The 25,783-nt window shown below is 48.1% G+C and overlaps 6 protein-coding genes; 1 reads left to right on the top strand and 5 right to left on the bottom strand.

Annotated features, from left to right (window-relative positions):
- Positions 1-234: 234 nt before the first annotated feature.
- On the bottom strand, positions 235-1,278 carry FFUJ_02694 (uncharacterized protein; the record flags this gene model as incomplete). Its single annotated transcript, XM_023574457.1, has 1 exon — positions 235-1,278. The coding sequence occupies one exon, from the start codon at positions 1,276-1,278 to the stop codon at positions 235-237; it is 1,044 nt and encodes a 347-aa protein (XP_023427806.1).
- Positions 1,279-8,553: 7,275 nt separating this feature from the next.
- FFUJ_02693 (uncharacterized protein) lies at positions 8,554-8,923 on the bottom strand (the record flags this gene model as incomplete). XM_023574456.1 has 2 exons in its annotated part: positions 8,554-8,607; positions 8,762-8,923. The coding sequence occupies 2 exons, from the start codon at positions 8,921-8,923 to the stop codon at positions 8,554-8,556; spliced, it is 216 nt and encodes a 71-aa protein (XP_023427805.1).
- Positions 8,924-11,755: 2,832 nt separating this feature from the next.
- Positions 11,756-15,505, bottom strand: FFUJ_02692 (uncharacterized protein; the record flags this gene model as incomplete). XM_023574455.1 has 7 exons in its annotated part: positions 11,756-11,939; positions 12,034-12,150; positions 12,221-12,276; positions 12,337-12,495; positions 12,555-12,951; positions 13,668-13,908; positions 15,436-15,505. The coding sequence occupies 7 exons, from the start codon at positions 15,503-15,505 to the stop codon at positions 11,756-11,758; spliced, it is 1,224 nt and encodes a 407-aa protein (XP_023427804.1).
- A 1,009-nt stretch (positions 15,506-16,514) lies between these two features.
- Positions 16,515-16,870, bottom strand: FFUJ_02691 (probable glucose repressible protein Grg1; the record flags this gene model as incomplete). XM_023574454.1 has 3 exons in its annotated part: positions 16,515-16,602; positions 16,691-16,770; positions 16,829-16,870. 3 exons carry the CDS (start codon positions 16,868-16,870, stop codon positions 16,515-16,517), a joined length of 210 nt encoding a protein of 69 aa, XP_023427803.1.
- A 2,819-nt stretch (positions 16,871-19,689) lies between these two features.
- Positions 19,690-20,468, top strand: FFUJ_02690 (related to C-8,7 sterol isomerase/emopamil-binding protein; the record flags this gene model as incomplete). XM_023574453.1 has 2 exons in its annotated part: positions 19,690-20,221; positions 20,278-20,468. 2 exons carry the CDS (start codon positions 19,690-19,692, stop codon positions 20,466-20,468), a joined length of 723 nt encoding a protein of 240 aa, XP_023427802.1.
- Positions 20,469-21,076: 608 nt separating this feature from the next.
- FFUJ_02689 (related to UTR1 (associated with ferric reductase activity)) lies at positions 21,077-22,964 on the bottom strand (the record flags this gene model as incomplete). XM_023574452.1 has 2 exons in its annotated part: positions 21,077-22,801; positions 22,872-22,964. 2 exons carry the CDS (start codon positions 22,962-22,964, stop codon positions 21,077-21,079), a joined length of 1,818 nt encoding a protein of 605 aa, XP_023427801.1.
- Positions 22,965-25,783: the final 2,819 nt, after the last annotated feature.

Genomic DNA, 25,783 nt, shown 5'->3' with positions numbered 1-25,783 from the left:
TTGCACGGGGTATCCATAGCCAGCCAGACTCTATATGTAGTAAATTCAAACGCTTGCATCCATGTTCCTTATCCTGAGATCCGATCCAGGTGTACCGACCTTATCACATAATATTTTTCCATGTCCCGAAGAAGTAAAAGCCGGCTTTTCCCACCTACCAGTGTACACCATAGTGATACAAAAATTCCTGTCATTATTCATGTATGCCGTTACAAATTTCAAGATGCAGCGGAATCACTGCTCGTCATCATCCTCCTCCTCCTGCTCGTCTTCATCTTCATCCTCTTCGTCAGATTTGGGAGGTTCCCATGTCTCTTCAAGCTTCAGGCCCTTGCCTTGAGGCTCATGGGTCCTGAATGATGACCCAAGTAAAGATGACACAGTAGATCGATAGTTGTTGAGCTGAGGATCCTCGTTGTACTTCTCCGGAGTGTCGTAAAGCCCCATTCCAACCAGGATCTCGCCGTCTTCTTCCGCGGCATCTTCGAGGGCCTGATAGTGAGGATCCTCTGATACTGCAGGTTGAGACAGTTGGGTTTGTGGGAGGGTCTCAGGGGTGGGGGGTGTTGTGGAGCCAATGCCGTGCATGATAAAGGTATTCCAGTCCCATCCATTGCTATCAGTAGTCTCGGCGGGCGCAGCAATGACAGGCAGTTGACGACCCGGCAAGACCATAGAAGCAGCGGGGGAGTGATGCGACATGTTCGTTCCGTGGTAGGGATTGTAGGTCATGTTGTCGGTAGATTGATATGGGAGAGGTAGATGGGAGAATGCCAGCGGGGATGCACCGCATGAAGTTGAATCCATCATTGGGGAATAATGAGCATAGTTGCCGTGCAAGTCTTGGTGGTCGGGAGGCAAGTGGCTTGTGGTCAAGGCATAAGCGGGCTGTTGAGCCTGAACATAGGGTTGTTGGCCATATGAGCCCGGATGCCAACTCATGGGACGCGAGGATCGTGGAGCGGGTCGCTGGGACTCAACGTCACAAAATGTTGATAGCTGTTCCATGATCTGCTGTTGTCGACGTTGCGAGTTGCCGTCATTCATGAGAGTCTTGCGGCGAGCCGTGAAACCAGACGAGCGAGGGCTGTTGTTGGCGCTTGAAGGCTTGGTCACTCTCATGGCACCTCCAGATCGTTGTCCACTGGACCCTCGTGAGAACCTTCTTGAAGCTTGCGAACATGCCATTTGTTGTGTGTGGTCGTCCAGCATTGTGTCGTAAGGATATGCGATGGGTAAGGAGCCTGCTGGCTGCACACCGAAGAGTGGGTGCATCATCTTGGAGTGTATCGAGCAAGTAATATGATATGGAAAGTTGAGATATATCGAGACAAGTTGCCAAAACGACAGCTAGTATTAAAGGAGTTAAAGTGCTCAATACAAATTAATTATTGAGGTGAAAGTAATGATGGTAGATCCCAAGAGAACTGAGAAGGGCTCAGCTTGAATATGTATCGTGAAATGGTGGTACCTGCTCCGAAGGGGTTCGAGGGGGTTAACGAAACATGGGGCAATCGATGGCTTGAAAGATAAATCGAGCCTAGCAGCTTTGAACAAGATCAACTAACTCTCTAGGGATCTATGGTGTGGAACAGGAGGGACCAAGCAATAAAGAAGCATGGGCGATTTATTAGCGACATGACGGCTGTAAACCGTAGAATTTAGAACAGCCGTCAAATCAGAACCTGGGCCATGGGGTACTTGGCCAGGTTCCTCATCACATTTGACCCTCACTTCACGTTCCTGTGCTGGGATCTCCAATTTCTAGCATGGCAGCTGGGGTGGTGGGCTGCGTCATACGGGCCGGCAGGGGGGTGTGTCAACGGGCGGAGCCAGCAAGCAGTGAGAAAGGCAGGCGGGAAGTAGTGCCGGAGCGAGAATCAGGCTGCTGGTCTGGGGATTGAGACGACGTCTGCCGCATGGAGTCAAGGGTTTTCTTGTGTGAGGGGCGTGTCGACTGGCACAGAGTAGGATCAGTGCGGTTCACGCCGATTTGGTACGCCTAGGTACGCTAGAGGTAAGTTTGGCGTGGTACAGTCGTACCGACAGGGCGAACAAGGAGGAAACAGGTAGTGATGGGGCCTCCCGTCGCTATGATTGCGTTGCAGACCCACGAGAGCGGCGTCTCTAGAAGAAGTGGACCTCCTCGGGTCGTCTGGACTCAAGGCAAGCTAGGCAAGTCACCCCTGCCGCTAGGGATGCAGCTCACATGGAGTAGTGGGGAAAGAAGGGATGGAGAAGAAGTTGGCCCACGGGCTGGAGTCGTAATAAAACACAAGGAGCAAGGGTTGTCAGTCTGGCTGCAGCATCCGCCTGAGACTCACCAAGAAGTAGGGGTTAGGATATGGCTGAAGGGGTGCACCAAGCGCTGCACTAGCCGGCGCCACAATGCATGCATTTTTGGGGCCTTAGATGGGCCGGGGGACCACTACTGAGGAAGCGTCGCGCCCAGGCCAAAGGATGGAACATTTCCCTACTGGGTGAAAGTGCCACTCCGGAAGGGTCTTGAATCTCATCCAAGCGGGATGCTCATCACTGCTTTCGTGGTTTGGCATGCTTCGCTCAGGGCACTGCAGACACCCCTGCTGTAGCACATGTAATTCCCATTTCTCGGCTCTACGCTGAGTTGTTGCAACTCGCAAAGAGGGTGGGATGCGAGAAGGGCGTTTTCCTAGGAGAAACAATCATATCTGATCGACGGGTGCTTGATGGTGTTTTGCAATGGGTTTGAGATCCGCCTATCGTCACCGCCGAGGGACGACGCCGGTAATAACGGTTTGTTGTACCCGCTTCTTTATACATGCTCTTGCGTATCATGGTCCGTTTATTCTTGGGACTATTGAACGCTCGTCTGGTGAGGAAAAGCATCATTGGTGGTTTCCTGAAGATGGACGAAATAATGTGCTGGCAATTGATAAATGCTCTGAGCCAGACTTCGATAAATGGGTGGATAGCGTGATGGACTGGCACCGAGTACTTGCCCTGAGGCCTGGGATGGGTATCACCGTGAAGGTTTAATCCACAAGACGATGTATTGGCAAGGGCTTAATGGCGCAGCATTCGTAGGTGGTTGGTGTTGCGCTGTCTAGGCTGTCTCGCTGTAAAATAGCTCCAATGTCGATGAGAAATTCAAACGCACCATTTCAAATATTAAGATGTGGGACCACATCCGTACTCTAGTACCCTAAGAGTCAGAATGGTGCTTCTCCTGGAAAACTTGTGGTCGGGGACCGGCGTTGCATTATGCACATGGTACTCCGACTGTGCAGGAGAGCCAGGTAAGTCTCTACTGGGCACCATTGTGAGTTCTTTTCTGGGCGTGTGATAGTCTAGATGAGGAAGCTAGACATCCATATTACCTATGGTGGGCGATGTGCCTATGTACTGTTGCCGTTGGCGGGAATCCTTGGTGGCAAGAATACCTCAGTGGACGCGGACAGTTACCATCTTGTAAATTTGCTCCGTAAGACCAAGCACGGGCAGAGAGGAGCAATACAGTCTGGCCTACTCCGTACATGGAGCGAGACCTCAGACAAAGAGTAAGGTGCTACAGAAATATCATTCCAGGTCATTATAGAGAGAGGTATTGAGGAAGAGGGAGCGCCGGGCAGCCAGATCAATGAGGCATTGACTCAAAGCTTGGACGAATGGCGGTGCAGGACCGCCTGACTCTCCAGGCATGTACCACCCAACACCTGAGGTAATTACCTACCTCCACTTGGATACTCGGATCGGTATCTCAGGTAAGGCAGCTAGGGTAGGCACGCTCCAGCAACGCCCGACGGCCTGAGCGCTGACCTCCAATCCATCCTAGGTACCCATTACCTGGCATGGCATGGTCGAATGCCCAGTCACATACCTACCTATGTGGAGGTCCCTTGGGCGGTAAAAATACACGAGACTGGCTTACACCAAAAGCCATCGATCTACCACCAGCCCTAGTCTCTTGTTTTCTTTCACCCTAGGCTAGACTGAAAGCGCAAGCCGTCCTGCTCCGCCTGAATATTACCTACCGTAGGCAGAGGACGCTTGAACTCTCCCCTCCCTGTTTGAAGTTATTAATGGCAAGTGCGGTAACCAGTCATCTATCCACCTGCAAGCCCCAAAGGTCGTCAGTTGGCGACTCGCTCATCCTGACAGTATCATCCAAGCGCTGAATCAAGTTCGGTTAATACATGCTTTCCTCCACTCAGGGGCTGTGGAAACAACGACTCTTTCCAACCTTGGTAAATGTCGGGATGTCAGCCCGTGCTCCAGAATCCAGTCTGCCTGCAGTACCACTTCATAGCTCCCTGTGCTACAGTACGCCAACGGCAATGCCAACACCACCATGATTTGAGTACTGGCGGCTTTTTGGGCAAGCGGTTTGGTTTCTCTTCCTGGACCAGTGGATCTTATGTATGCTCCATCATGGCCTGCCACGTCGTCTACAACATGTACAAGCGATTCATCTCAAATCACGAAACACGAGCATCCTTACCTGCATATCGAAATGTGCTAGGTACGGAAGGTCTAATGTGTCTATTAAGTGTTCATCTCAGGGATCAAGAAGACTCAAGATCACAGGGTCTAAAAAGAAACAGTCGAATGTCTTCCTGGATTTATCTTAGATCTAATCAAGTGTTTTTATCATCCTCGGGTCGCCGACCAAACAGACGGCCTGGAAACAGTCAGAGGAGAGTTAGCAGAAGCCTCTAAGGTGATCCACTCTGGAACAGTTCATAATAAAGGTAATTATATTCTGTTCCTAGCCCAATGAAAGATGCAACAATGGCTACACGCTGACGGTCTCGGCTTTTACTCCTTCTCTGTCACCTCCATTGTCTCATCTCATCGCCCCTCTATCTATGGGGGATATGCACGGCTCATCAAGCTCACACCGCAGTCAACCAGAGTTTTGCTGGCGCTGGTAGCTAGGGATTCTTTGTTTACGAGATTATCCCCACCCTCAGAGTTCCATTGCGCTGACCATAACCACCAAATTGAGTGCCTGTGGAGCACAGCATACTGACGCCCCTCTCCTCCTTTAGTCCTCGCCTGTTCGCCTTCTGAAGCTCGCATCTCTCCCTCGAAAGATCTGGGCATAACTGTAAGTTGACTAGCCCCCTCTGGAAGGATCCAATCGTGCAGCAGAGGGATCAGCAGCCTGGGGCCATCAGTTTGTGAGCCTGGCGAGTTGGGCCTTGTTGTTTCTGAATTGCCCTGATTGCCCACTGATTCAGTCACCAAACAAGGGCGGCAACTGTGCGCCACCCGGAAGTGTCATGGTGCACGATGAAAGCGTGCCGCCTCGATGGGTCTTTCAACATCCTTTTTACTCAACCTCAGGTAACCCTGGCTTGTCTGGTTTAGTGTCCCAGTGAGTCTACCGTACATACCCACGAGACTCGGGTGTGTGGTCAGAACACCCAACGAGTCTATCACCGGTGGCTATGAATGCGCCGTTTAGGTAGTGTACGAGTCGATCCATCTTGCGTGTAAATTTTCTCCGTAGCAGGAGAGCGCGTCGGCATCTTGGCAAACAATTGCGGTCAGATATATCCATACTTCACCCAATAGATACCGAAATTGGTCAACAAATCCGGAGGCTGTGACCATGAACAGATACTTTGGCCGGTATTTGCTCGAGGTCAGTTGCTGCAATATCTTTGCAGTAAATCTCCCTGTCAGTTCGGAATTTTAATCAAGACAACGCTTGCCAAAACATAAAGATTTGCAATGTTTTGGATTAGCTATTAGGCTTTTTTTTCTTTTCTTTTTTGGTTCAGATGCCCTCGATCGATACCTCGGTGATTGGCGGGTCTATCCATCAATTTACGCGTTGACTTTACTGCCCTGGGCTAAGGAATTCAGGTAATTGCCGTTCTTTGATTTCATGGTCTTATCGAGGCTTGGAGGTTTCAAGCTGGCTGGCAGCTGGGTTCCATGGCCTTCAGGGGGCAAGAAAACAGCGAACCTTACTGTAGGGTGTCAAAATAAACTTAGCAAAAGTTATCCTAAACTTAGGCTATACTACCTTAAGTCTTTTTATCATTTAGGATTGAGGTCCTGTGTTTTCTTTCCTCCCCTAGCATGGGTTGTATCCGAAGTTCTCTTGTGGGTCACATGAACAGGGAGAGGAAAGGATTTGAAGGATGTCCGTGTCTTGCCCTCGCGAATCACACTCTTTGGGCTGGATCACGCATCGATTGTCCTGCCCAGGCATTTTATTTCACTTGGAACAGCACGAAAGCCGGGTAGCTTTCTGCGCGGAGCGCTGTCCCACAAGACATTGGCGCTGATCATCAACCTACATACAGTGTGTACTTGAGTACTCATCGAACTTCTCCTTACGGTTCGTGCGTTACCCGAGTCACGGAAGCGCAGCCACCACCATGTGAGAGTCTTCTAATACGGTGCAGTACATACTTTTGCATAAACTATCCCATCTCAGCACAGCGCAGTATCACTGGCCTTGGACGGTCTAGCCCCTGGCAAAGCACCACACCATTCCTCTCAAAACCATGCCAGCATGCCTCATCGGCGGATGTATCCTGGCCGCCTGGGATCACATTTGCTATCGCGGCTGACGAGGGCGATTTCAACATATGCGTCATCCAAATGCCCTCCAAGCAGCAAACAAATGGCGGTCGACAGCTCACTACCTAAATCATCAACACCATCGCCCTAGGTTGGCGACCCATTCTTAGGAACGGAGTTGCAACAGTAAGCTCCAAAGGGAACTTGCCAACGTTACACAAATGTTCAGTATCTTTGACGCAATGTTAGGTCCTAGTTGCTTTCATGTCATCCCTGGCTCAACATCTTCATTGCATTGGGGACGCACTCACCACGCATTCGTCCAGTCATTGTGAAGAATAACTGGAATCATACTCTGTACTCACCCTAGAGATCTGCTTGTGACCGTCCAATCAATCACCAGATGTGCTTCTCAGATGGATGGGGCCCAAACCAATCTGCCCTGTTCGGCCTCAAATCAAAGATCCTGCATCTAACCCATAATGTACTACGAGAGAGGCTGAAATTTTGTTTTCTTTGTTTGACTTTCTCTCGCTACCATCGCACTAGACACACATCCTCATGCCCGATTTTCACCCCTCTCAGCAAATCTGTACCAGTGGATCCCCTTTCATAGCCGAGTCGCTAATTCGGTAGCCCGAACGCTAACTGTCTTTGCGATCAGCAATGGATTCGATGTAAGACAACAAGACTCACTGGTCCCCCTTCGACACAATGCATTTACATACAGTAACGTATTCGGGTCAGATGTCGTTCGATCCGAAGATCTTTGTTGCAATAAGAATTCTTTGAGTCTTCTTGAGTACTAGCTGTAGGAAATGTGCAAGCTTCCTTTCACTTACCCAACTCTTCACGCCGAGTGGGCTATTGTCACGGGACACAGGCTCCGAAAGAAGCCATCGAATATTTACGAGCAACGATTGGCTTGCATCACCGAAACTTTTAGTTGTGATCAAAGTTGCCTGTGGCTTTCGAATCCACGCGATCTCGCTTACAGGACTTGCTGTCATTGAGACCTGGCAACCCACACCCGCCACACTATGCCAACTCAAAACAGATTGTGGGTGCTTGAAAAAGAAAAACGCAAGGGTGTGCAGATGGAGGACTTAAGCCCGTTCACCAGGGATTCCTTAGCATGACACCTGGGTATCGCCAAGGAAGCGAAAAAGAATAATTGCCCAGAGCCACGGTCCAGTTGCCGAAGATCAACATGCTTGGCCTGGCCTTGGTCTGCTTCCTATGTATGTAACATTCACCTCGATGTTTCCATGCCTACAGTACAGTACATAGTCCTCGTGGGCTGGAGACCTTCATTTCGGCAACGATTACCCAGCATGAGTGCATGTGAGCATGCGCTCATAAGACCACGCAATCCATCAGAGTGTTTCTACACTTCAACATCCCTCAACATGTTGGACAGAACTGGCGTCAATCATCATCAACAGTCATTGATGAAGGATGGCTCCAATATTATGATCAGACCCTTACACTGGGATGCGCCGCCCTTGCGCTAGACTACAAACATACCCTTGGGCCACTTTTAAAAACCGCTGCCATGGGTCTACCACAAGCAACATGAATGGAGAACGGAGAGTCTGAGGCTATGAGCGACCAGCCCCTGCACAAAAGTCTGACCTTTTTGGTATCATCTGTATTGTGTACGTACATACGGAGTACATTTGCTGGGGTTAAATACTGAGCTTCCAACAATTTCGTGTGCGTCGAGCCAATGAAGGACCCAGGCTTGATTGACTCAAGAGGATTAAATAAGAGCCCTTGCTTCAATGAGAAATCTAACTGCAACATACCTACCGCTGTGCCTTGGCCTTTCGACACCCATGGTCCAACTTTCCCATCCATCCATGCATGCCATGTAAGTCAGCTGCCAGAAGGATTTGCTTGAGAGAGAGCCATGGACAGCCTGCGTCGCCTCGACTGAGCAACATCTCACACAGCATTAGTCCCCGGCGGCGGCATGCATGCGAGTTTGTGATCATGCAGGTGTCTTTGTTAAGATGGGGGCAGAATGATTGATTACCTTGATTGTCTGTTTATGACTCGTTGCTCCAATGTTGTATCGTTGCTGTGCTGTATAACGTTAGAAACGAGTTGTTTGGAACGCTGTGAAGCCCCTCTGCGATCCTACTAGTAAGTGATCCTTCAGCGTCTCAGACCTTAGGTGCAGGACGTGACGATGAAGCAATATGCACATACATACGACCACCGCTATCCAGTCACTTACACCAGTCCAAATCCAAATCTGGTGGAGCTCTGCGGAGGTCGACCGTGGAGCGGAAGGGATATGGCTCGCGGTACGCCGTAAGATACGGCAATCAGTCTTGAGTTGGCCAGACCTGGTCTTGGGTCTTGTGGATAGCTTGGCGGCGCAACCTTGGATAGCCATGGTACCGAGAATGCATGAACAAGCCTGTTACTTATTTCGGCGTATTTTACTACTACGATTTGGGTGTCTTGATTGGATACTCAAAGAGACCAGCATCAGGCAGCCTTCATCAGACCTCTTCAATCCTGACTGCCAGACCGGTTTCAATGCTGTATATCGACGCGACCACCACCACGTAACCATGTCACCAATAGAGCACCACCACTTTCACTTTCTCTTGAATACATCATGGCTTCCCAGTCTCTCAGTTTCGCAATCAAGCGAGGCGGGAGTCAATGGTTTGCACAGTAAGCTTGTGAGAATGATCCCTTGGATAGGATACTCGAGAATAGACAAGAGGCACTCTCGAAGAGTTCCATTCATTAGATTTCGTTGCCGATCATAGATGAAAAGTAATTCAATAATTTATTCAACACAACATTACTGTCCGCCCGAGACTCAAAACGATCTCCAGTCCCTAACACGACCTGTCTTTAACGCCTGCGGCATCTAACTATAGAGCCCGGAAGCCGGGGGGGGTCTCCAGCTCCCGCCCGCTCCTCCGTCCGAGAAACCCATACCGATCGGGGATGTTCATGGTGGGTCAGAGCAGAGTTCAGCCATACCAACGGAAAGTTGCAAAGCCCTCTCTGACCGTCAAGTCCGCATCACTCGGGCTTATTCGCAACACACCCTAGAACTAATACGACACCACTCAATTGCCCATCATGGCTGTGACTGGGCATGTGTGGGGGGCTATCAGATTGGATATACCCTCCCATAGCGAGAAGACTCTCCACAGTTCACCCCTTGGCTAGTGCTTGTAGAGAGGGTTTCTAGCTTTCATCAGCGTGCAGGGGTTTTGAGACATGCTCAAAGCGGGCCGGCGTCATTCGCAAAGCAAAGCAAGCACTCGCACTCACAGTCACGCACTCGTTTGTCTCGACGAGGTTTGATGGATCTGAAGCATTTATCATGCCGTGTCCTATTTGATGGTGCAGCACTTGAATCACATCCCCTTAACTTTGATGAGAGCCAGCCAACAAGCAACATGCCAGCTGCATGTACGTACCGCCACCTTGCATGGGCTTTGGTGTGATGATCAACGAACGACATACCTACTCCGTATTTGACTTCAATTTCTGGTATCTACAGTATGGTACATACTCCGATATTGTCCGGTTATTTCTGAGGTCTGGTATCGTCATCGAGGTAGTGGCTTATATACATAGTACGGAGTACTCTCTTTAGATTCGTGTACATATTCCTGTTCTCAGTTCTCACTCCTTGTTGAAAACATGCCACACCAACAACAAAGGTGCTTCAAGTGTGGACTGTTGTGAGTTTGGTGCTGCAATTAGAATGGTCGTCATACTCTCAAAGCTGTATTAACCGCGGGCACATTAGACTTGTCGCTGACTTGGTCATGGTTGCTTTCATCCTATTCTGTCGTGTCCTCCCGTCTCATTTGACACGTCTCACACCTTGTCCCTGTCCCTAGTGCCATTGCTAAACAAGCCAGCTGCCCAAATAGCAACTACGGCAAATCGTCTTGGGCCTGCGTCTCGGGGCTTTTGGGTCCTTAGACTCTGCACCGCATGACGACGCTGTCGAGCGGCTCGCAGCTCGCTTGCCCTTTAGAATCCTCCCTAGTGTATACTATGTAAGCATTAGCTGCAGACGGACGGTTGGCCGCCGCCCTGGCTCTGGTACCGTAGTCTGTGCTCCAACCATGCCTTGGGGCGTGTGCAAATTCTCGAGAGACGGTGCGAAAATAAATAGTCGAAGGATCTCCTAAATTAGTCCTGGATCATTCTAAGCCTGTTTGAGTATTTATGTCACGTATAATTAAGCTCTAAGTTTTTCTGGCATCCCACGACTAGCCCACCTGCATACATCAGCTAGCTATTGGTTTCGCTCATCCGTCTCAACGAAGCTGGGAATTAAACATCCCTTGTGATATGATTCTCTAGAATCGATTCTTAGACTTAGGCTTGAGCGTCCAACAGTCATTACGAGACTTTTATGTTTTCGTATGACGTGTTTTAGAGCTATAGCCTCTGTTGATAGATCAGCTGGTAGATGGGATAACTCAAGGATGTTTACTTCCATCTTGTTCTTGCACTATCTAGACAGTTTCTTCACACGAGCACGAAGACTAACGACGTGCTTCTAGACTAATCGTGGTCTCCATGCAGTAGCCCCGGCGCATCCGCGTGGTTCAAGGTTGTGTCTTGCAGGCAGAATAGCATCATCCTTGCCCTTCTTAACAACCTAGGCCAGGACAACAAGACACCTGCTCATCCACTTGCATCACATCAACAAGCAGGAGAGAGACGGGACAGGTCCAAGTTGACACCTGACTAACCAATCCGTGCCCTCACCAATAGCGGGAGTGCGTGTGCGTATGTGCACTACGGCGGTTGAAGATCAAAGGAACCCAATGTTTCTATTCCCCGTTTTCACCGCCTTTCTCCCCTGTTTCTAATTATCCCCCCTTCCACTTCTCTCCTCCACTGTCTGTCCCTTCCAGTCCTAGACCCAACTGTCTCTCTTCTGCCCACTAAATCTCTCAACACACCCGAATTGAGAGCATTATCAGCCGGTGTAAGCCATAGGCAGCGACTCATGGTTCGCCGAGCCACTTTGCTGTTTCTTGCCATTTCTTTCTCCGCCCATGAGCGGTTTAGTATTTCCCCCCCAGCTCTCCTTGATATTCCGGCATCTGACCCTTGCACCGAAAGAGTCTGCCTAAAGAGCTAAATGTGTGGATTGTCGTCAAGCAACCATCGTATTATCGGGATAAGACCGTCAGGCAATCATGCCCATGGCTGCCCATGATCAGGTATTCATTCAAACGCCTCCAATCTCCGTTCCAAGCATGTCTCTTCCGAGTCCATCGAACCCCTCCCGCTGCACTTTGACCGTAGCTAGTCGAACAGCGAAACCCAGCTTCGCTCCCATGGTCCAGTCGTCAGGGTGACAGATCAGTCCGTACAGCATTCCGGCTATGAAAGTGTCACCCGCTCCCACGGCACTATATCTCGAACAGTGGTCAGGTCCTGCAGTTTAACGCGCCTTGTACTAGGTTTTGTTGCTGTGCTAGGTATTGTCAGGGCGGGGCAACTCACTCGATCACGGAAATATCTCGCCCTGATTTATCCAGGGCAGGGCAGTGAATACTCTCGCCTGTCGACCGAGACAGCCCAGCTGCTCCATCTTCACCCCACGTACACAGTGCCAGTGACCTATGCAGCTTCTTGTCAGCAAGGGCCATACAGTCAAAGCAGAAGCCTGATGTCCTTCCATGAAACGTACGCCTTTTGATGCCCTTCAACTCTCAAGCATTGTTCCGGAGTCTTGTGTCCTCGACTCTATCCCCCTTGTTAGGTCACTGCAATTGTAACGGCCGATATCCATGAGTCCACTCTCACCTCAGCCCAACTTCGCGAATAGAAGACAACATCCGCTTGTGCCGCCAGCTCAGGGAGGCCCTCTCTACCAGGCTTCTCAATTTCGACACTGATTGTCGCTTTTGGTAATACGTTACGCAGGAGACGGATACAGCTCTGTATGGTATCCGGGATTCGGCCCTGTTGTTTCATCATCAGCCTAGAATTACCGGGCAGAGGACACCGCGTCTGCATCCTACCTCAAAGTGCCACCATGTCTCCTGGTCCGGGTTGAAGCCTCGTGCGATGTTGCCAAACTCGTCTTCAGTCATTTCCAATAAGTCATTGTAGTTGACAAGCGTGCGACTACCTGATGCCTCGCTACGCATGATGTAACTGCTTGCCGCCTCCGTACTCTCCTCACGATAAACGCAGTGACTGAAGTCAATATTCGACTGCTCACCGAACGACGATATAACACGCTGTGTTGCGGACGAGCCAGTAGCGGGAAGGGGTGATACCAGATGTAGCTGGAGGGTGTCGCGCTCCGAGAGTAATTGTTCTAAGACCTGAAGGGAGTTGGGACAGTTGCCTCCACGTCGGATATTGAGACTGGTGGCACGTAACTTGGAGTCTTCGGATGGGAAGGAGGGCACGCTGGAGGTGAGTTAGTAAATGCCATGTGAATGCAGTAGAGGTGACGTTCGTGAGGATTGTATCCAGGTAACAAGCCCCTACGGCAATGAGATGCTTCATGATGTCCAGTGCCGTGCTTGTTGCAATACAAACTAGGAAAGCAATGCCGACCACCTAACCTGCGTCGGCTTACGCGTGAGGCAGACCCTATCACTTGACGTCGGCGTTATGTTGTATATCCCTTTGTGAGTTTTGGTGATGTAAGTAGTTTCAAAGATTCCATTGTAAGTGAGGGGTCTGCCGCAGGTTGGGTGTTCCACATATATTTTGTCACTCCTATATGGGAAGATAGTATGCGTATTGTCTCTGGTAAAAAGAGATACCCGTCGAGGATTACAAAACTCGTTACATTCATACGATATACTAGAACACACACTGGTCTAAAGACCTCCTAAGATGCACTGAATATGCTCTTTACTTACCTTAGGATAGAGATCTCGCGTGTTCTTGCCTACCCTAAATCTTATGTATACTCAGGCCCGACCATCAGCGTGACATGTGGGAACTGCCCGAGAGCCTCAACTTGGGAGGCTGCCAGTAACATCGTATTGTGCATGTGTACGTGGTTGTGATTCATATCGTTTATGGACCACCAGTATGATACCTTCTACTCTACCTAAACCGATTATCGTTCTTCTTACTCCTCCTGAGCGCTGACTAGTTGGGCCTTTTTCTACACATCTTGACTGTTGAAAACATGCACTTTGTCGCTTGATGATTGTGCCTCCAATATCTCCACTGGGGGCCAACTCTGCTTCTTTTGCGACTGGTCTTCCGCACACACGAAGATTGTGTCGACGGTGCTAGTAGCCGTAAAGGCGTCCGGAAAGGTGGCTGTAGAATATCTGGTGTTCCTCGTTTGAGCAATGCCGTCAAACCCGTCGACTATCTTCTGCTCATAGACAATCAAGTTGAGACCTGGCTTTCGAGAGAGCAAGGAGTGATACCAGGTAGAGTCCAGACGTCAAACAATAGATGCAATACAAGAGTGCAGGCAACCGGGCTCTCTCCCAAATCGATGGAACGACTTGGAGGGGATCCAGCCACGAAATATCCGTGAAGCTCTCTAAGGCGATATTTATCATTATGGTATTATTCGCAGTTGAGGGTTACTCGATTATCTCCAAATGGTATCACCTTTTTTTTATCTCGTTGTTACTTAGCTCTAAGTGATATTTTGGAGCTTACATAATATAAGCTGAAGTATATATCTTAAACTCAAGTATCAGTAGTCGAGTTGCTTGTTGAGAAGAGAGTTGAGAAAGTCAAGTTGGAACATATGATCAGATATCATAAATATTGATATGATTCTAGTTCGTGAAAACAAAAGATATAAGCTGGGTCATACACCACGTAGCACTGAGTCAATAGTAGCCCACGCAACTCATGTAGTCGTCGAAATTCATGCCTTGGGTGTACGTAGAATAGTGGCCGAAGGCGTACGCGAAGAGGACGATACTGTTACACGAAGCCAAAACTAGGGAAACCTTCCTAAGATAATGTTTTCCATGATGAATAGTATATGCCAGTCAACTTGACTCTGGTGAAGTAGTGGCCGATGCTGTATCTGCTTGCATGCCAGTTCTGATCCTGTTGCATGAGGACGTTGGCGGCCACTCCGTTAGAGGTCGACTGTTTGGATAGTCGGGTGCCGTTTGACGCCGACCAAGACAATGCCGTCGTACTTCACAGGCGGTTCCTTGGATTACAACAGGAAGTAAAGTAAAAATTAAGTTATTATTGCTTATATTTTCTCTGAATGTTATAGCACAGATTTGGCAGCATTAAAAAGAAAAGAAAGAAGAAAAGCAGAGGTTCATGTCAACGTTGCTTTGCCAGTTTCCTCGGAGCTGAAAGTTATACTGTAAATATCGATCGAATACCGGTTGATTTGTTCTGTCTTTGTCGGATATGCAACCAAGACCCCAAGGATAATCAGGCGTCATATTCATGGGATATACTTAAGCACCTCAGGCCACTCACGGTAGTGATCCTTGACTTATATGCCTATGTAATATGCCATGCTGTTTGACAACATGGCACATCTCTCCCACTGGTTCGGCTGGTTATTGACCATCACCATTAATCGAAGCAATATGGGAAACCCCATCCTTTAGGGAACGTGGCCTGCGCATACAATGCACTCTCATATTGGTTCTTATCCAGATCACCTCCATACAGTCGTTCCTATCATTGTGGTGCTCAAGTGTTACTATATTCGTTAACACCGAAAGCTCGCATAACCTCTGATGTGGTATTCCTTAATGTCGACGATGTTAAGTGCTTAAGGCATATGCCAGCATAAATTTATCGTTGCGATTTACTCGACCTCCTCTTCTAGCTCATATGAATACTATCTAATGCAGGAGAAAAAAAAGAGTGTCTAAGTGGGTGAACTGAACGTCGAATAAGTTGAGGTTTATCCGCCACACTGAAAAGTCTTACCTTCAGGAACTGGTGAGTGACTGGTCGGCTTCTGCTGGTCTTGGAAGGGAATCAGAACCTCGTTTGCCATGTTGGCAGAACTCAGGAGACCCTTTCGTTCGCATGGTGGGATTACGTTCCTTAGTGAGCCAGAAACAATTCAGAGGTAAGTCATCTATTTGCGTTTATTCATTTGATGTTTTATTGCTCCCTGAGGATTGCCAATCGTGGCAGCCAGTGCGTGCATCTTGTCTCGATATAAGAATTCAGTTATCGCTGGGCATCAGCCCAGGTCAACTGTTCGTGTAACTTGATGATGTAGTGGCCGTAATGGGACTGCATCTGATCAATTGTCATGGAATTTTCCTGTTGGAATGGCGATGGCGCCAGTGATGTTATCTGATCCGTTGTTATGCGTAGCCTGGTCGGGACTACAATTAAGTAGTCGCTGAGTTCACTAGGATCGGGTTTTAGAGCGCCCTGTGAGCTAGATCATGTCGTCAAGAAGGATCCCCAAGATTAAACTTCATATTTGAAGGCCCATTGAATCATCGATGGCATCTTGAAGTTGCCCAACCGACGTACACTTATGGCTAGACTTTGAAACCTTCCAGCTCTTATTTAGGCATTTCGTGATATACATGTGTATATTAGTTATGCTATCAGATTGGATACGTATGAGTTGCCACTGGCACGGTATTTGATGCTATGTTACTGGGAATATCAAGTGTTGATCCACAGTTCATGCTAACCGCTTCGCTAATGTTAGGATAGCTAAAGTAAGATAAGTCAGTATGTATATTTCTATCGTATTATTAGATGTAGGTACCAAAAAATTCCTACCTTACTGCTGGTGTTTAATTGAAGACATCTTGTCTTATGTTAATATTGCTTTTCTGGTTCTTTGTAAGCCAAAACAAGATTTGCGAACCTGACTTTGTCCTTTCACCCAGATATAGGAGATTAAAATATGAATGATGACACGTAGAAACGATCATAGATTTGAGCATAATATCTCTTTAAGCTATAATATGACTAAAATCTTGCATATATGCTGATATCTGGAGGAACCACCTTCATTCTTTCTCCTACAACATAGCTCACTTTTGAGCAGAGTAACCCTCGGACTTGGCAGAGTGTTTTGTCTCGTCCAGCTTGTCAGACGCAGCATCTTTAGCCGCGGAAGCACTGAAGAAAAGAAAGGTTAGATAATTCAGAACAGTTCGAGGATCGAGTGTGTTGGATGGTTATGCTCGAGGATCGTGTGTCAACGTACCGAGTGCCTACGCCAGCGTTCGAATCCTTGGCAACCTCCTTGTTAGCCTCCTTGCTGGTGCCAGAGAGACCCTCCTGGACCTTGTGAGGTGTTAGCAATGAACTCAGAAGCATGGCGGAATCTCGAGAGCATTCTTACCTTCTCGGTAGCTTGGTTGACAGTGTTCTTGATGGAGTCCATTGTGGATTGGTTTGTATGGTGAATGCTGAAGTTGATGATTTGTTGAGGTTGTGTGATGATGATGAGGGAAGAAAACAGACTGGACTGAGGAGGAATGGGGGGGTTTATATAGATTGATTGACTGTTCTCATTTCAACTTGCGGGTAAACCGTCGTCATCCAGTGTTTGACTACTTGTTTAGCGTACACGTCCTCGAGTTTGGTATGCCTGTCCCCATCGCTCCCCTTCTGTCCAGTTATCATGGACTATCATATGAAGGGGAAAAGTGTCGTCATTGACTGGCTTCTACATAGGAGTCCTACGTTGCCTAGGCGGCTTGATACGTTACTGTTATTGATAAGTGGGAAACAACCGGTCGTACCCCAGCTAACGCGACCACTTGAGAGCAAGATAGCAAGCAAGCTCGGGCGTTTGGCTTGTGATGGTTGCTCGAAAGACATTCCTGACGTCAGGCCATCACCGGAACGTCATCTCGATCAAAGGATCTGGGACCTGTTTTATTTGGTGGGGGTAGAAGAGAGGAGCCTGGTCTGTATACGCATTATGCGCGTCGCGGGGCACAGGTTGGGAGTTCAAGGATTGTGCCCTGTATAATTCCTAGGCGAGACACCTGAATACTGACACATGATCGACCTCGGTCCCTTGCGGCTTAAAATTTGCCTCTGTTACAGAGACTCTCTAGAGTTTGATGTCATTTCAGAGCTCTTTTGAAGGTATTTCTTCTTTTGGTAGTGGATCCACTTCCCGTGACATCGTGTAACGCGATGGGTCAGATCTGCCCCGCTTCCGGGTTTAACGGCGCCGCCACATAGCGGGGTAGCATGGAGTGTGGCGGTGACGTGGCCAGAGCTATCAGCAATGACGTCATGTGAACATACATTTCAGTTACGCTTATCCGTAAGGTGGTTACTTCACACCGCACTTATTACCTATTTCGTGCTTCCCCAAATCGGGCATTTTGTTCTTCAGCTTGCTTGCTTGTGACCGTACTCTGCCCGAGGCGGGTAAAACATAATTACGCCCGACGCCTGCATTTTTGCTTCCTGGTCTTGATTGGTGTCCGTCACCATCTGCTGTGCTCTCCATCGAGATCTCTCCCCTCGTGGTCCTTTTCGACGGAGCAATGTCTCCGCTACCAACCTTATGTATGCATGTTTGCAATTCTGGTTTTCTGATGTGCCACCACGGCCTTTTGGTGGCTGTTTGTTTCTCGATACTACGCTAACCGCTTGAGGTTTGATGTTTTCGTTTTTCGAGGGGCTTGCAAAACCGCAAAGTGCTCTTTGTATTGGTACGATTATAGTACATGGGAATATTCGTTCGAGCTCATATTTCTGGAGAGAATGACGCAATCTGTACTCCGTGATTTCAATCAGCATGAATAGCGGAAATAAAAACTACCCTAGCTGGATGGATAGCCAGCAAATTTTGGTGAAAGTCACATGCATCATCTCCCCGAGGGATGCAGGTAACAACTTGTCTATGTCGAATCGTAAATAGGCAACGAGATTATGGCGCACTTCTTTACTTGAGTCCTCGTGAGAAAGTAGATAGGGTCGGTATGGATTGTGACACGCCAATCGCATTCCAGGGTAGTAGTAAGAAGTGTTGTAAATCTTGCACAATCTGGTGTGCCGAAACTCTGCATTGCCTTGTTAGGATCACAACTGATTCCTCCCCACACTGAAATATGGCCGTGACTCCCCTAGTTAATGCTGGTAGGAACTCGAGCCTTCATATGCATATAGTAGTTAGGAATCAATAAAATGGTGAGTAGATGAAATCTGAAGCTTGACTAGTATATCTGCTTCTTAAGAAGCAGAAAGGAAGGAAGCGGTAACAAGGATTAAAACCATAAGATCCTATTCCATACCCAAATTGGATAGTGAAGTCGAGATGATATTGTGGCAGGTGAAAAAGACATGGAGAGAGGAAGGGAAAGGCAGTATGGCTGTGGGACGGCCTTTAAAACATGACTCTGGGGTCGGAATCTCTGGTAGTTCATAGTGTAATGTAAGACTCACACCGCCTTCCAGATAGTCTTAACCCGTGACAGTTTCAATTGGTAAAAATCGCAGATACTCTCTTGCCCGAGAAACTATGAAGATACAGCCTTGCGGAGGATTTGTGCAATGTCTCGCTCAGGGACTTGCTGCGCCGTCCGTATTGAACATTTAGATACCCAGTATTCACTATCTCTTCAACTTATTAGATACGTCTCTGCCTTCCTGTTCTTTATGATCGTCTGAACTGTGGACAATACGGTGTTTGCTTTTCAACAGCCTACACCATCTGGATCGACATGTGCTGCATGTTATCCGTTTAACAATAATTCGAATGATCAGTTTTTCAACGAAGCTGAGAAACCCCCATGATCTTCGCCAAGTCTCTGAGGTTAGTGTCCTCAAAACATCCGAGCTCCTCAATAGTCGTTGGAACCACGTGCTCTGGCACGTGAACAGCCTCAATCAAGCTTCTCACAGAATGATACATACGACTGTATATCAAAGGTTTCTTTCTGGGAAGTTCCCTACTATAGTTTTGCCGTTCTACATTAGAACTTGTTCTTTCTCTCTTAGCATTTCGACGTGAGACGTGGCGGTGGTAACTCGCTGATTATCAAGACTCCACAGCTTGAGGCTATCGCGTAAAGCTAGGTATCGAAATGAGCCGCAATCGCGTCTCATTTCGACACCGCTTCTCTTCGGCAAGCTCAAATTTCCTCGACAACAACTCAATTGCAGCTGTAACTCAATAACTGGACTCTCCACTCTTCAATTCAATTAATCAAAAAGAATTTAGTACTGAGGTTCGACGCAATGGCCACAGAACCCTCATCGTCCCTACCACCCGACCTTTTCGACCAAACAACAATCATCTCCCTCCTCTCAACGCTCGCGATCGTCTTCGTCGCCTATGCTGCCTCTTTGCGATTCTTGCCCTCCGCCTCCTCGGGGACTCTCCGTTTTCTTTTCATATGGCATCTCGCCGATGCCCTGTGTCATTTCCTCCTCGAAGGCAGTTTTTTGTACCACTGCTTCTTCTCGCACCAACCCCTCGTCGATGATGCGAAAACGGACCTGTTCCCAACACCTCCTGGATTCCTAGGCTATAGCGATCGAGTATATGGTGCGCAGTCAGGTGGAGACAATCCGTTTGCCCAGCTATGGATGGTATATGCGAGGGCTGACAAGAGATGGGCTGGTGTCGACTTGGGGGTTGTGAGTCTGGAGTTGTTGACTGTTTTCTTTGATGGGCCTTTAGCTGTTTATGTGTGCTACTGCCTGACTAAGAAGGATCCTAAGGTCAGCATATGGATGATTGTCCTGGCTACTTGTGAGCTGTACGGAGGTAAGTCCCGACAGTGCCTCATTTCATATGGATTCGCCAAACTAAACAACGCTCAGGATTCATGACTTTCTGTCCTGAATGGCTCATCGGAAGTACTAATCTCGACACGAGTAACTTCATGTACCTTTGGATTTACCTATTTTTCTTTAACACTCTGTGGGTCTGGATTCCGCTCTGGGTTATTTGGTACTCAGTCAAGGACATATCAAATGCCTTAAATCTGCGCCAAGGTAAGAAGACTCTCTAGACACCAAGAGATCACAGGCCATGAAGTCATTTTGCAGTATATGTGTAGTGTTGTTGAACTGCAGTGACATGGATGCAGAACGCAAAGCCCAGTTTGGGCACTGGGATCATTAATGGATGCGAGCACGGGGTGGGTAGTCATGCAGAGCCTCTTGTGAAGAGTTTGTTTCAAGCCTAGATACCCGAGATTTAGATCTAGATCTTCTCATATATCCTCAAGGTTAGGATAATATCGTCACAAGAACCGTAAAGCTTATGGTCAGGTCATCGTAAGTTCCTCAACATTGTTCGTCCTGTATTACCAGAGTATTAATTACGTGACAGTTTCTTCTCTCTCTTCAGGGCAACATTGGTGATATATCTCGTTGAATTCGTACGTACTATATGGCTTCGCTGGTAGCGAAGCCCCTGTGCCACGTCCTACCAAAAAACCCGAAACGTTTCTAGAAAAGTGCAAGTTTACACGAGCATAGCACCCTTTGCAGTGACGACGAGACGTGTTTCCTCAACTTAAATAGTACAATGAGAACGCCGATCATCAAAATCTGCCACCGAAACGTCACCCTTCACATATATGATTCAGTCCATACTAGATCAGTACACATCACCTCATTTCTCCCACTCCTTGTAACTCTTCTGCTTTTGTCTAGTATTCCATCCCAACTTTCCACTGATACTGTTCACCCAGTCTTCACTCCTCCGTCCCTCGGCTTGCACCGAGGCAAATGGAAATCTACTGGCGCTGATGGTCACGTAATCTCCTGGCTTAAGCTCGACACGTTCTCGGCCATCGAAGCTCGCCCATGAAGCCGTTCTAGCGCTATATGGAACACCGACCCGTAGCACAATCGTGTCAGGAAGGATGATAGGCCTGAAAGTCAGGGTATGCGCGCATATAGATGTTACCAGCATCACGGGGTTCTCGGGGTGGCACAAGGAGCCCCCGGCGGCGAGATTATATGCCGTTGAGCCTGTGGGTGTCGATACGCAAATACCGTCCGCCAAGACTGAGGTGAAGTGCTCATCGTCACCAAAAATTTCGGTAGTTGACATTGCTGGAATATACATTAGAATATCTCCTGCAGGGGTAACGTTTACTCTGGGATTCTCACTCGGGTTTGGTCCTCTGTCCACTACCACCTCATTCAGAATCTCGAACGTCCCATCCGGCCGATGCGTGTGCTCATCTTCCCTCTCCTCACCTATAAGCTCCTCCACCAAGTCTCGGGACTGCTCCTCGTCCTCCTCGGGCCCCTGACTAAGCTGGGCTCTCTTGCGCGGCTGGCTTCTCATGACAGTGCCTTCGAAACGAAGCCTCAGGCTAACTGTAACGCCCTTGGTGAAGGCCGTTAAGAGTGTCTGCTGGTAGTCCTCGAAGTCAAACTTGGTCAAGAAACCCAGGCTTCCTAGTGCAAAACTCAATACAGGTGGTACGATGCGCTGGAAGAGCCAGCTGGCATATAACACTGTACCGTCGCCACCAAGTGAGATAACAAAGTCAAAGGTATGAGGTCGTGTTCTGCACATGTTCTCGTCCCAATATCGGAGTCGCCTGTTCAGCGTTTCTTTGACAGCCTGCTCGTTCATGTCGCCTCTATCAAGATACCCCTTGCTCACCTCGTCAATGATTCCACTGACATCAAACTTCTTGTTTGTTTTGAGCTTGTCTTGAACATAGACAGTGTAGGCGACCTCGTGACTATGTTGAAGGAGCCACTTGACCAATTCTCGTGTCTTTGGGATCAAGTCTTGGTCGTATATCTTTGTGAGGATAAAGATGCTCTTGACCTTGAACCGAAGACGCATGCTACTCAATCGGCGACTTAGTTCACGCACACCCCATGCCATATCGCTAAGCTGCTGCTTGGTTAGGAGGCGACTTCGCACGTCGTCCTGATAACCTGAAAGGTCAACGTCGGACATGCTTTTGGTCATCTGCTGCGTCCAGGCCTGCTGATCAGCTTGGCCTGAATGTTCCATACCACCAGGCTCGACAACAGCGCGACACTTCTTCTGGTATTTGGGATCTACAATCGAGTTGAGGCTGTCGTCGCGAACAGCTTCGATGTGATCGCCATTGAGAGCCTTGTGAAAAGTGGCATGGCTAGGATTTGGATTGTTGCTTAAATATGACGGAGAGTTATTCCCTATTGAGGGTTCCGACTCTGGCTCGCTGGCTGAGCTGGCAGCATCTTTTGCGCGTCGCTGACTGTCAAGAAACTGGTGGACAAGGCACTCATCACGTCGCGAAGGATGGCGCATCACAGGCGCCTTGATCTCTGAGGCAACCATTGAGCTTTTGCGACGATATGGGTTTCCGGGATCGAAGACGACCTGCATAGGCGATTAGATCAGTCGCACCATTCTTGGTTGTCATCTGGTATTGGCGACAGTATGGACGAACCTCTACTGCCTTGCAGTCCTCGTCAGAACTCCCATCGTATTCGCGATTGCGACCATCTTCAAAATGAATGTGTTTCTCTGTGTGGTCTCCCATTTCTGCAGTTGAAAGGATAACACACGATTGTTCCTTTTACTTGTTATATCTTTTGTTGCTCGTGTAGTTGGATGACGTTGTTAGCTTGGCCTCAATAGCGGGGCATATGGGAGACGGATCCACTGAACCGCTTCTGAGAAAGCTGGAACTTTAACAATCTTGACCTTTTTTGAAGAGAGTTGATATTAAAATCATCCTGACCGCTGAGTTCACTTACCTCTCCCGCCGTGGCTCTAGCATCTGTGTATCAACTACCGATGAATGCCAGGAAGCTTTACATACCTTAGACCATGGTAGCAGCTTCGAAGACTTCACCTAGTTATTACCCATCTGCAGTGTGCTGATATAATGACAGTGGATCTCCTTGTCCTGGGCCTCGCACATGATGTTCTTGATTATAGAAAAAGAAGTCTTATCAGCCCATTGGCTACAATTTTACATACTTGTTAGCCCTGTTGGATAAGCATTGAACTCGCGTGTTAGTCAAATTATACAGTTTAGGGTAACCAGGAGCCCAAAGCATCATCATGATAGTCAATTCAAGCCAACAGACAGAACACATTGGCACACATTGCTAGACCACGATATTCTTTTCATGTGAAGCCGACATATGTCGAGCTGGTGTGGTCATTGGCAGTACCGAACGCCAATTAGAGCATGGCTTACTGAGGCTTACTTGACGTGCCGGTGGAGATGACCAATATGACATAAGCTTCTGTATCATTGATCGAAGGCGGTAAATTATGCGATATCGACTCTCAGGAATGAATCCCCTTCGGTAGCGCCTGATTAGCATAAACAGTATTCTTAATTAATATGTGAACATGGATGGTGACCCAATAAACATGTGGTGGTGTGAACAGCCCCCTCGAAGTTCTCGTGAAGGCCTCAATCAACTTGAGCCCATCAATGCAAGGTGAAACTGTCTGAAGTCTAATATGTTAGTAAAACGGTCGACGATATCTTTTAACTCGAAGCTGAGAATTCAAAAATACCGAAACAGCACCATGAGGCATCTCTTTGGCCATACATGCTGATTGGGACAACATAAGCAATAACAAACAGTCAGACCATTGTTGATCGAGTCTTCTACGAAGAGAAAACAACGACAACTGTGATTATTTAGTACATATAATAAAGACGAAGGGTGCACATTCGCCTTGCATTACAGAGCACACAAAGATAGATAGGGGTGCCAAGTCGAAGAGGGAAGTGAAGCTACTGCAGGAAAGCTATAATAAGAGACCTGTCATCCGTACCCCATGCTTAGCACTCAGTAACACCTTCGTTTTAAACATTCATTACAAGAAGATAGGATGAAGAGTAGGTATTCTTGACACGAGATCACATATGAATGCTGAGGTGCTTCTTGTAACTGATACCAACCATTAAGTATTCCTAATCAAACGCTTCGCAAGCCACTGACTGTTTGCTATAGCACCCATAGCTATAGTCCAGGCTCTTTCCGGGAGCACTTGTTTGAGGAGGAAACATCTCCCACTTCATTATGCTTCTAGCCTGGACGTGTGAAGAAAAAATAAATAAAGAGTGGACAATCCATGTTAGACCAATGCCTACAAAACAGCAAAGACTTACACAGTATGGCAAATAATTAGGATGCTAAATCGATTTCACCAAAAAAACTTACTCATGATAAACTAAAGCTGTCCCAAGCTTCTCAAAGCATCTTCTAACCCTTAGGATAAAAGCCTTCACGTTCCCCAACTGTCCATCACCAGGCGTGGGGAATGAAAGTCATATAAGTATAGGCTAATAGACGGGCAAACTACCAGACGGAGGCTCAATGAATATGACTATCCATTGCAAACTCGCTATCAAGCCGATTCTAATACTGTACTAGTCTAGGGCTAGATGCTGATGAAACTTCTCCTCATTCCAGAGATCTATGGGTTCTTCACAGTTATATTAAACAGAGCACATCCTCCATCCACTTACATGCGTGCTCTTCCCCAGTCCAATCTGCTCCCGGACGGACGACTCGGTATTCTTAATAAGAACCCGCGCACAAGACTTGTCAATTTACGAGTCGATAGGTGCATACACGAACTGCCAAGAGTTCGGCACTTGAACCTTGACCTTGTCTGGCTGTCCTCGCTTACAGAGCTGTGGGTTTCAAAGATAAAGTGGAAAGGCTTGAAACAACAAAATGGAGAACCAACCACCAGGTCCGCAGATACAGACAGATGCTAGAGAGGCCTAGACAAGGCTCTCGATGACATTGACTCGCTTCCAGCTGCAAGCTAGCCAGCTAGTGCTCTCTCACTGTGTAGGTATAGTAGTTTTTAGGCGTTCGCATGGTTCCGTTGATAGATCTGTTACCGGGTGCAAGCTCTGAACCTTGCGAAACGTCCCTGTATCCATCGTCTCGTGGCCAGCCGTTCTCCCCGCCTTCGGCACCAGCAGGATCCGTGTGACCTGCCATTGTAATCTCAAACCCTCTGTTCCAAAAGAGGAAATGGGACTCGTCTAAGCTCTTGGCCCTTTAGTCATTGTCTCGTTAGCTCTCATGCTAAAGGGGATCCCTCCCGAATCCATGTTTCCTTCTTGTTTTAAATCCACGGCGTAGTTGCACAAAACGGACAAACGTGGACGCTAGCCCAGATGCGGATTAACCCCACCGTTTGCTTCCCTTGAACTCCTGCCTCTTACAACCCGACGAAACTTGACTCTGTAACAACAATGCTTCAGCCTCTTCGAACCGGCGTTTTTCGCCGCCCTCAGAGCAGTCTTTCAAGAAGCTCAGCCAGTGGTGAAGTATCACTATCAGGAGGACCGTGAGAAGCAGTTCAGTTGTGGCT

This window comes from Fusarium fujikuroi, chromosome FFUJ_chr03 (assembly GCF_900079805.1).
Source record: "Fusarium fujikuroi IMI 58289 draft genome, chromosome FFUJ_chr03".
NCBI lineage: Eukaryota > Fungi > Ascomycota > Sordariomycetes > Hypocreales > Nectriaceae > Fusarium > Fusarium fujikuroi.
This window is presented reverse-complemented; position numbering and strand designations above follow the sequence as displayed.